Genomic DNA, 12,067 nt, shown 5'->3' with positions numbered 1-12,067 from the left:
CGGCGCAGCTTTTGAATTTTACAATGGCCGCCGACGAAGAGGGCACGGGACGGAGGCAAGGCAAGGCACGGCACGGCACGGGACGGGACGGGACGGAGGCAAGGCAAGGCACGACACGGGACGGATGCAAGGCACGGCACGGGACGGAGGCAAGGAGGCAAGGCACGGGACGGAGGCTCGGGACAAAGGCTCGGGACACAGGTAGGCTGGACACACACACACACACACACACACACACACACACACACACACACACACACACACACACACACACACACACACACACACACACACACACACGGATGGATACACACACACACAGGGATGGATGGAGACACACAGGGATGGATGGATGGAGACACACACACACAGGGATGGATGGATGGATGGATGGAGACACACACACACACAGGGATGGATGGATGGATGGACACACACACACACAGGGATGGATGGACGGACACACAGGGATGGACGGACACACAGGGATGGACGGACACACAGGGATGGACGGACACACACACAGGGATGGACAGGCATGTCTCACCCTCGGCTTATACACGAGTCAATAAGTTTGCCAGTTTTTTTGGGGGTAAATTGGGGGCCTCGGCTTATATTCGGGTCGGCCTATACTCGAGTATATACGGTACATCTTTTTTTAGCAGGGACCCTTGAGAATAAAATGCCAGTTGCTGCAATATTTTATGTTATACGGTATTTGCACAGCAGTCTTTCAAACACAAACTAAACAGTAAAGTCAGCCCAATTTCTTTTTGTATAATGTGAAAGATGATGTTACACTGCGAGAATCGTGATCTTTATTCTAAGGAAAAATAAAAATGTGATTCTCATTTTATTCAGAATCGTGCAGCTCTAATGTAAAATAAATAAATAAATAACTCGAGTGGTTAAAAAAACTGATAAAAAACTGATGTTAACTGATGTGAAAGAGGCCTAATCCATTCTATGTATGTATTATTCTATTTTAAAGACACGGATGAGCGAGTTTGGGGTGGAGGAACTTGACTGGCCTGAAGTCCTGACCTCAACCTGATAGAACGCCTTTGGGATGAATTCTCATCCACATCAGTGCCTGACCTCACAAATTTGCTTCTGGAAGAATGGTCAAACATTCCCATAGACACACTTCAAAACCTTGTGGACAGCCTTCTCAGAAGAGTTGAAGCTGTTATAGCTGCAAAGGGTGGGTCAACTCGATATTGAACTCTATGAACTAAAACTGGGATGCCATTAAAGTTCATGTGCGTGTAAGGCAGGTATCCCAATACTTTTGAAAGTATAGTGTATATATACACACAGTATATGCTATACTTTCCTGTAGCTTTGATTAAAAGGGGGTGTTTTTTGCCCCCAAAAAACACTTTGGCTGTTTTTTATCTGTGAACCATTAGACTTATGGGTTTCCAATGTGTTGCCATGAACCAGGCTATGGGGAGATGGGTTCTTTAGTAAATTCCTCTGTGTCACCTTTCTAGGAGAGGACCCAAGCACTGACACCATGATCCGTGTACTCAAAAATACAAGCATAACAGTGCAGAAGCATGTACTGTATACATTTCATACAAAGCTTAAATAAATATGGTGTATTTTAATTAAAGCCTATTTTGAGTTATTATTGCAGTCTAACTACATTCCATGTTACAGATTAGCCTCAGCAGGAGCCCTAAAGGCAGTTCATTTATTCTATGTTTCTCGTAACAGCTGTTATAAGATATTACATGGGTTTTACCAGGTCACTTTATTCACAGACATTCCTTGTGGAAAAAGGTTCTACAAAACTAGACAGCAGGGTCTGTATACTTGAGCAAATCTGGTTGCCTCCATTGGCATAAATAATTAATACAGCTTACAGGTACTTTAATTCAATAACTACAGTATAGTTAGAAACATACTGTATAGACATGCCAATTTCAGAAATTAGTAGAAAGCCCTACAAATAAATAACCACATTTTACCATCTCTAAAAAATCAATCAAAAAAGTAATTAGATCAACAGGCAATGATAATAAGATACATACTTTGCCATGACATTGCGAACATTGCTTGCATAGAGAAAATAATCTTTCTTCTCTTCTTCTGAAGGAACATACACAGGAAGGAACTTGAAAGGAAGAGGCAAATGTATATTGCATTTAACTTTGTTTAAGAAGAAGTGTCTAAGCACCAATAAATTACACTCTTAATAAAGAGGCTACCCTAAATTTATCACAAAATCTAAAACATTTTTACACACACAAAAAAATAAAAACATGGTGGAATGTTTAAAGTCTCATATTAAACTGCTCATATGGATTTTAACCAAATAGTCCTTGTAACAAGAATGAACATTACAAGTAAGCAATATACACTGGTGAATTTATTAAAACTGGAGCATCCAGAATGTGGAGCAGCTGTGCATGATAACCAATTAACTTCTAGTTTTTATTTTTAAAGCTTAAAGAGGATCTTCAGCCAGTATGAACAACATGTAAAATCAACAGCTAGGGATACTTTCAATAAATGGACATTCCAGTGCTGTCCTCACACTGGGCAGCTCTTCACTTGTCATCGGGTCCCCGGCTCTGGCATGTTTACTAAGGAAAGCTAACTATGGCTCCTTTTAGTTTCACAGTCAGCTTCCTACTTTGCATGCACTAGACCTGTGATGTGTCCCACTGCATCGGGAGGGGGGGGGAGGGGTGATCTCAGGCTACCCGCGTGGACATGGGAGCTGGTACCTGTCAAAACCAGGTACTGCCCCCCCCCCCCCAAAAAAAAAAAGGGTATCCAAACGTGATTGAGGATGTATGAAGGAGGCAGAAAAGTGTAACTTCCCCTTTTGGGTGATGTTTCGCTTTAACTGAGCAAACTGAAAACAGAAGCCAATTGGTTGCCTGCATAGCTTCCCCAGATTCTGTCTGCTCCAGTTATAATAAATTCCTCCCAACAATACTGGAAATGCATAGACTCCGAAAACTTCCCAAGAGAATAAAATCCCATGCAACATCGAAAATAATAAACTTCAAACCATAAATAGGCAGATGCAGTGCTTCATGTTGTAATGCATCTCCCAAAAGGCACATCAAGTGTGCTGGCTGACAAAAGCAACACCAAATTTGTTAATATCCATGTGTATATGCTTATTCTTCAGACATAGCACTGTACAATAATAGTTGTAATCCAATCTGACTTGGCCATCTATGGGTACTGGGCAAAAAGCAATTAGTACCTCAGGACCCCATTAGGTTTACCAAGGGGCAATCAAAAAATGCAAAGTACATAGATCATTCCCATGCAGAAATAGCAACTCATAAAAACTTGGTATCTGCCAAAGCATGCGTCTTCTAATGGGTACTAGGCTGCATCATACGGTCACAGCCCACAGGGATATTTAAAAATGCCTCCTTCATTTGTCCACCAGTGAAAGTTCAATAGGATGGAATATATGTGCTTCTGGAGGGACTGCTGGCATGGTGGTATAAATAGTGTGCTCAATGAATGCCCAGTCCAGCCATAAACCTCAGATGCATGTGTCCTGCAACAGGAACTTGCTGCAAGATGCTGACTAAAAACACTGAAGTGTCTTTTTGGGTAAAGTACACTACAATGATCAGGGAGTGGATTTAGGTCGTTCATGCAAATGTGGGTATAATAACAACCATTTTGTCTGCTTGTACACACAATGTGTATCCTAAAATTGAGTGTCAAAGAGTGCTAATAAAAAGTCCAGTTATACTTTTTAGATGCTGCGGAGTCTGAATGTGAGAGAGAGCAGTTACAGGGTGAAAACAATCCAAGCTGGACCAGTTTTGCTAGACTTGGTCGGCCTGATTTTTTAAGGTTTTTATGTGAATGTATTCAGGACATTGAGACAATTCTTTCAATAGTTAGCTTTTACACTTTTAATAAAAAAACTAGCATACCAAAAACAACCACTCTCAGTTGCCACATCTTTAGAAGAGTTTGAAAATATCTAAAACACACTTCTACGTGAGTGGATTAATTTGCCTTCTCAAATAATTATAATCTTACAGATAAATAGCTCAGAGTTCACTTTCCTGCATTCCCTCATGTAAGACCACTAGTTAACAGAATCTGCTTTGTGTTGTAGCTCAGGGGTCTCCAAACCTTTCATACAAAAAGGGCCAGTTTACTGTACTTCAGACTTTAAGGGGGCCAGATTGTGACCAATGGGGGTAGAAAATATCCCAGGCCCAGCATCAATGAGAATAAACATGGCCTCAGGGTTGTTGGTCAGTAGGAGGAGGAGTTGTGCCCCACTGGTATTAGTGGGAGAAATAGTACCCCATCATTGGTATCAGTGGAAGGGATAGTGCCTCATTGTTGGCATCAATGGGAATAGTAGTATACGGTCATTGATTCTAGTGGCAGGAATAGTGCCCCACCATTGATATTAGTTGGAGGAATAATTCCCCATCATTAGTGTCAGTGGAAGCAACTATTCTCCACTATTGGTGTAAGTGGGAGGAATAGGGCCCAAAAGGACAAATAAAGTCTAGCAAAGGGCTACATCTGCCCCCCTGGCTACAGTTTGGAAACCACTGCTGTAGCCCATCAACTCCTGGGGCTAGTTAGCATGCTATAAGTGCAAACTACTATAAGTGCAAACTACAAGTGCAAAGTGCACTTGAAATTGCAATAAAAGTGCAATTTCGGAGGAAAAAGAAGATCGCTTAAACCACTTCTCCAGATCCTGATCAACAAGGAAATCACATACAGATGGTCATTCCCACTCTGACTGAACATTTCCTATAGGAACAAAGACTGCGGTTTCTCTTCCTTTGCAGAGGGGGAGCATTTATTGCTGCACCTTGGTCTGATCGCACAGGAAATCCCCCACCATCCACAAGGGAACCCCCTCTTCCACAAAGAGGCCCCCACCAGAAAGCCTGCTGCAATCCACTTGGCTGAAACAGCACTCTAAGAGGTCCAAAGAAAACCTACCAACATGATGGACAGGCCTCCCCGAATAGATCAGGGCTCTGGTCTGAGACTTTGCCTTCTCAAGCAATTGGGGCACATACCCTGGTCTACCCTTTAGCGGTTTTCCTCCGGGACTGACTTCACTTATTCTTTGACCCAGCTGTATTCCCTTCCCCTTCCCCTCACAGGCTTGGTCCTTTAGGGGCGACAGGGAATTTCAGTCCTGGGCTCAGGTGAGGGAGGATGAGACTACCCTTAGAGCTCATAAGTGGGCCCCTTTTGACTGCTGGGTGCCTTTCCTCGGCGGCACTCCATACTCATATAGTACATTAGTACACACAGTCTGATTCCTGTCCCTAAGAGGGAGTGTATAATTTTCACCCACCGTTATGTGGAAATAGTTCATTATGGTTAATTTTTTTTAAATAGGTTTTTCTTACCTCCTCCTCCGATATGTCCTTTCTGTATGCTCCTCCCAGTAAAAACTGGGCCCGGGGAAGGGATCCTGGTGTTCTTATATATTCATGGTTAGTTCCTGTTATGGGGCGCTCTTTTTAATATGCATTATTAATTTCCAATACAAGTTTGATTTTAGGTGGCGGGGCTGTGGTGGACCCAGTGCACCTACAGTAATCTTTGGTGCCCCAGGAGTCATCCCGGGATCCCTGTAGTTAGGGCTTCCCGGTCCTCTCAGGTTAAGGGATAGGAGATGGCGAGTCCATCCCTGCTCCAGGGTGGATGGGGGGTCAAGGGACCCCCGGGTACTGTGTTATTTTTGTTGTCTTGTGAACATAAGCAGTTTGATATATGATAAGAATTGTTTAACCCCTGGCCTTGCTTTCCAGGTCCTCAGGCACTGACTCAACTGTCAATTTGGCATCTCCGTGTGTCTGTTCCTCCAGGAAGAGGTAGTCTACATGTCTCTTTTTCGGGTCCCTCACCTCTGATCTATGGCTAACACAAATCACACTTCCCCTACTCTCAAAATTATCACACAACACTCACGGACTCAACTCCCCCATCAAACGTCAGAAACTCTTCCAACTGTACCATTCCATGCACGTGGATGTCACTTTACTACAAGACACCCATTTCCCTGCTTCATATAAACCCATATTTCTTCATCAGCGATACCCTCAATTTTTTATAGCCTCAGCAGATAACAAAATGAAGGGGGTGGCTATATGCTTTTCCAAATATATTAATCTCTCACAACCAGAGATCATTGCAGACCCTGCAGGCCACTACCTACTAGTCACCGGCCCTATTGATGGGGAGACATACACTTTTGTGTCATATTACACCCCCAACAAGGGTCAAAAACACTTTTTCGAACCTCTGCTACAAAAACTGCAAAAACACTTTAAGGGGCTAGTGTTCATTGGCGGGGACTCTAATACCACCTTTGATTTCCCCCTAGACAAATCGGCAGGTGGGAAACCGAAACCCAAATGTCCCTCTACACAAAGCATGAAAATTACTCACAGGCTGCACTCTGCAGGGCTGGTAGATATCTGGAGAGAGGTTAATATGAAAGAATATACACACTTCTCAGCTCCCCACAGCTCCTTCGCCAAGATAGATCACATCTTCATGCACTCCACATCAATCCCGTTGATCAGAGGATCCACGATTATAGATACCCCCTTGTGAGTCCGTTTGATTTTGCAAAGATTGTCAAGATCTAGAGGACCCAGTCGATGCCTGAATGAGGCCCTTCTGATTGACCCGATACAATACACCTTGCTTGAGCAAGCTATTAAAGAGTACTTCCTTATCATTAACAACAATGAGGTCTCCCAGATGACTGTTTTGGCGGCACAAAAGTCGGAATTTAGGGGGAAACTCATTCAGCCCGCATATAAATGTAAGACAACACAGGGCAGATACCCAGAAATGCACAGAGGAATTTCATGTTCTAGTGAAGGCACACAAACGCAAACCTACGCCTGCATGCCTGGCGAAACTAGATTCTGCCCGTGCCCTTCTCAATTTGACCCTTACGACGACAACAGAGAAACACCTCAGATGGACTGGGGCTAAATTCTATTCCCAAAAAGACAGGATTGGCTCCAGACTTGCAGTCAAGCTGATCCCTAAACAATGCACACTAGCCTTCCACAAAATTCGTTCCACGTCAGGGGGACTTAACACAAAACCCAACAAAAATAATGGACACCTTTCTAGAGTTCTACTCTGACCTCTACAAACCTATCCCCCCCCCCCCCAACTACTCCAGGACACTTTTCTTGATAACCTCCCTTAGCCTTCACTAGCTAGGGAACTGCTGGAGAACCCTTTTACTCCCGAGGAGGTGTTGGACACCATCAAGCCCCTTAAATTAGGATCTTCCCCCGGGCCAGATGGTCTCTCCACTGGCTACTACAAAAAATTTGGCCCCTCGCTGACTCCGCACCTGGCTCGGTTCTTCAATTCTTTCAGGGATGGAGCCCCACTAGGAACTGATCTCAACTCTGCTTATATCTCAGCGATCCCAAAACTGGGTAAGGACCAGAGTGAAGTCGGTAACTATCGTCCGATGTCGCTTATCAAGAACGACATAAAAATAACGATGAAGATTCTCGCTAATAGAGTGATGAGTTTTATATCTTCTTGCATCCACAGAGATCAGGTGGGTCTCATCCCTAGGAGACTGGGGCCGGCTCTGGGGAGAGGGAGAGCAATAGAGATTCTCTCTTTACTTAAATCACTATGGGATGGGGGCCCCCCAAAAAAGCTTTTTACTTTCGATAGATCTTTGACTTTTGACCGGAATCCTGGGGAGATGGGGCTTTGGCCCTTACTTTTTGAATATAATACATTTGCTATGTTCAACCCCAATAGCTCAAGTACGCCTGATGGGCAGATACTCTGACTCCTTCTCCATTGGCAGTGACACTAGGCAGGGTTACCCGCTTTATCCCCTCCTCTTCGCAATAGCCATTGAAACTTTGGCCACAGCAATCCGATCTAGTCCTGACATCAAGGGGGTAATCTGCAGAGACCAAGAACATAAGTGCACATTGTATACGGACGACCTACTCCTTTTTATCACCTCCCCACTGACATCCACATCTACGGTATACAAAATACTGACATTTAGCAAGGTCTCCGAGTTGGGGGTTAATATGTCTAAATCGATAGCTTCAAATATTTCAGTCCCCCCGGACCTACACAAACAGCTTACTCACAACTTTGCCTTCTCATGAGCTTATACTGCAATACCATACCTAGGTATCAAACTCGCTCCCGATATCAACAATCTCTTCCAAGCGAATTATCCCCCTATAATACATAAATGTAGGAGGGGCCTGCAGAGGTGGTCAAAGTGTGGTCTGTCCTGGTTGGGCAGAATTCATGCGGCAAAGATGACCCTGCTCCCCCGACTATTCTGGTAAAGAAACAATTCCTCAATAAATTCTAGTCCTTCGTAGTGCGCTTTGTTTGGAGTAACAAAGGCTACAGATGCTCCACAGAGATACAACTTAGACAAAAAATCTCAGGGTGGGGTGGGCCTGCCGAACCTATGGTGGTACTACCAAGCAGCTCAACTGTCCCAAATATCCACGATTTTCTCTAGAGGTCCGAAGCCTGATTGGGTCACCATTGAAAGACAAGCCATTCCCTTAAATACCATAGATTACCTTCTATGGTGTGAACCGAAATACAGACCAGCAATAATGTCACCCACCCTCTCCCACTCTGTAGCCCTGAGCTCCACACTCTATACACAACAATCCCTGACCTCACCCTTGAAGCCATTATCGCACATTTTCCATAACACAAGATTTCCCCCTGACCTGAATATTAAAGCCTTCCACTGGTGGACGGACAAAGGCCTTTATCAAATTGGTCATTTCCTCTCCCCGGCAGGCCCCTAGCTCATTGTAGGGAGATACTGGAAATACCCAATTCGGAACTATTCAGCTTTTCCCAAATATCCCATTTCCTACACTCCATTTTGCTCAACAAAACAGAACCCCCCACATTAACCCCATATGAACACTAGTGCTCAAACACTATGGATCAGAGGGGATGGATCTTGCTGATTAACTCAGCCCTGGCGAAAAATTAGGACACTCTGACATATACTTGGGCCTGGGAGGAAGACACTGGCTGCTCCTGGACTACCTTGGACTGGTTTTATTTCAGCGCTCATTTAAAAGTATTCTCAATATATCCCTTATAGAGGCCAGCTTCAAAGTCCTGACTAGGTGGTATTATGTCCCCTCCAGACTGGCAATGATCTACCCATGGGCCTCTTCCTTATGCTTTAGGGGATGTGAGTTGGAGGGCACGATGTTCCACATATGGTGGACTTGCCTGGGCATCAAATTCTTCTGAAGAAAAGTATTCCACACCATTAGAGCCATAACAAATGTCACGGTCACTCCTGACCCCAACACTGACTTTCTATATATTACTAGGCACCAAGATAACGCTCGCCAGAGCCTGGAAAAATGTAAGTTATGTACCGTTAGCGTTTTTTCCAAGAGTCTTTCACAACAGCACACTTGAGAGACCTTGGCTCCTCCCTTCTCAGGAAACACTGCCTCCACTAGAGTTTTAAGCCACGCCATCCCTCCGGCCCGTCAGTTTTTTCCATGAGAACCTCCAGCCAGTCTAGGGAGACACAAGAACACATCATACCAACCTTCATACTCCTGATGCTCTTGTGTGCTGGTGGCAAAAAATTATTTGGGTGGGTACCGATGCTGTCCTGAAAGACTCTTGAAAAAACGTTACCGGTACATAACTTTGATTTTCCCTCTTTTGTCTTTCAGGACAACACAATTGAGAGGATAAGTGAGCACTTACTCTAGGGTGGGACTACTGCTTGCCGAACTTTACGCCCAAATGCTTGGTCCTGGGCAGACAAATCCAGTCTGTAGTGCTTAACGAAAGTCTTAAAACTTGACCATGTTGCTGCTCTATAGATTCAGGTGTAGCACCAGCCCACTCTGCTTGTGATGTTGCCATGGCCCTAGTGCTATATAGGCCTGACTGATAGCCAACCTCAACCACCTAGCTATAGTATGTCTGGAAGCTCTTGACCCTTCCTAGCCCCAGAAAAAGAACCAAAAAAAAGGAATCAGATCTCTTAAATTGATCTGTAACCTCCAAGTATTTTAATACACATATCCTGACATCTAACCTGTGGAAGATGTGCTCCTGTTCCCTTACAGAATTTGAATAAAAATTGGGCAAGCAGATTTCCTGGCTCCTATGAAATTTTGAAGCCACGTTCGTCAAAAAGGCCGGATCGGCTTTAAAAATAATCCGATCTGGAAAAACCTGAAGAAAAGGTGCCCTCCTTGAGAGGGCTTTTAGCCTTGAGGGTTAAAAATGTCACCATATAAGACTCGATAGGCTCAAAAAGATCCCCTGTAAGAACCTGCAATACTAGGGAGAGATCCCAGATCAGAAAAGGATGGGCGCTGACTGGTCTCTGTCTACCTAAGCCTTTAAAGAACCTGGATATCCAAGGATTCACTGTGAGTTGTTGTTCCAAGAACACACTTAAAGCAGAAACCTGACCTTTAAGAGTACTAAGGGCCAGTCCCTCATCTGCCCCACTGCTACTGGACTGCAAACGCTAAAGTAGCTCTGCATGCACCAAGAATTGAACTTCTTCCAGACCTTTAATTAGATCCTGCGCATCTTATCTCCTACAATTTAGAAGAGTCACTACCGACCTGTCGGAGAACCCCTTACTTCTCAGCATTTCCTCCTCACTAGCCAGGCTGCCAAATTTAAAATAAAAAATAAACTTAGGGGTTGCGACTCCTCTCTCTACTCACCCCAAATAAAAAATACTTTTTGAAGGCTGCCAAATTTCACCTCTCTACCTGAGGGCAACAGATTGGTCCTTGATAGAGGTCTTCCCTGACTGGCAATATCCAAGGCGGTTTCCCTGCCAGCTTCTTTAGGACTGAGAACCACAGCCTCCTGGGCCAGTGTGGCGCTATCAAGATCAGGGTCGTGCCCTCTGACTGGAATTTTCTCAAGACTGTGGGCAATAGAACAAGAGGGGGAAGTCATAACACTTGGAAAAATGGGAGCCCTGAGAAAGATCGTCCACCCCTATTGCCCCATCCCAGTGGTTCAGAGAGAAGAAGAGGGGAGTTTGTGCTTTCTCCCTTGAAGCGAAAAGGTCCACACATGGGACCCCCCACTTCTGAACAATCATCCTGTAAATGACTTGACTGAGGACCCAATCACTCTCCCTCAGTTTCCTCCTGCTGAGGAAGTCTGCCAGCTCATTTAATTCCCCCTTCAGGTGAACTGCAGATAGTGAGAGCACCCTGACCTCAGCCCAGTTGAATATTGTTTCTGTCAGAGCTCAAAGGGAGCTGCTTCTGGTGCCGCCCTGTTGGTTGATGTAATAAACTGCTGAGGAATTGTCTGTGTGGACCTGGACACGATGTCCCTGGAGCTCCTGTTGGAAATCTTTGAGAGCCAGGAAGATGGCCTTCAGCTCTCTCCAGTTTGAGGACTTCCCGGCGTCTTCGAGACTCCAGGATCCCTGTGCCAGACACATCCCCAGGTGTGCTCCCCAACCTGAGCCGCTTGCGTCTGTTGTGATGACCTTGGATAATGGCAGTACCCATTCCAGACCCTGCGATAGATTTGTTGCCTTCCTCCACCACCACGGGGACCTCTTTACCCGTATTGGAATGAGAACCGTTGAGTCCAAGGACCTCTGAGTGTGGTCCCAAACTTCCAGAATGAACGCAATCCCACCCACCTTACTGCTGGGAGGGCAGATGTCAGTAGACCCAAAGTTGACATGGCCTTTCTTATGGAGATCTGTTGATTGCATTGTAGAACTGCCAAGGCTTTGTCTATTTTGCAAACGTTCTCTTCTGGAAGGAGCACTCTCTGCTGGGTTGAGTCTAGAATGTAACCTAGGAACATATCCCTCTGGGATGGAACCAGGTTGGACTTCTCAAAATTTAAGAGCCATCCAAGATGTTCCAGCACAATCCTTGCCACCTGCAAATCCTGGACCAACTGCTCCGGTGAAGGAGCAAAGAGGAGCAGGTCGTCCGGTATGTGACTACTGCGATTCCCCAAAGTTGCAGAAAATCCAGCGCCTCCCCCATCACTTTGGTGAATATCT

The 12,067-nt window shown here is 44.9% G+C and overlaps 1 protein-coding gene across 5 annotated transcripts in view; it reads right to left on the bottom strand.

Moving 5' to 3' along the window:
* Positions 1–12,067, bottom strand: part of LPCAT2 (lysophosphatidylcholine acyltransferase 2) — a 322,785-nt gene that overhangs the window by 109,108 nt on the left and 201,610 nt on the right. For all 5 annotated transcript variants that reach the window (XM_077458072.1, XM_077458053.1, XM_077458081.1 and 2 more), the window contains exon 10: positions 2,040–2,122. In XM_077458072.1, the coding sequence (XP_077314198.1) occupies positions 2,040–2,122 (83 nt within the window). The remainder of the gene's footprint in view (positions 1–2,039; positions 2,123–12,067) is intronic.

The sequence above is a fragment of the Lithobates pipiens genome, unplaced genomic scaffold (genome assembly GCF_037356315.1).
Source record: "Lithobates pipiens isolate NorthernLeopardFrog02 unplaced genomic scaffold, aLitPip1_a1.2 Scaffold_10, whole genome shotgun sequence".
Lineage (NCBI taxonomy): Eukaryota > Metazoa > Chordata > Amphibia > Anura > Ranidae > Lithobates > Lithobates pipiens.
This window is presented reverse-complemented; position numbering and strand designations above follow the sequence as displayed.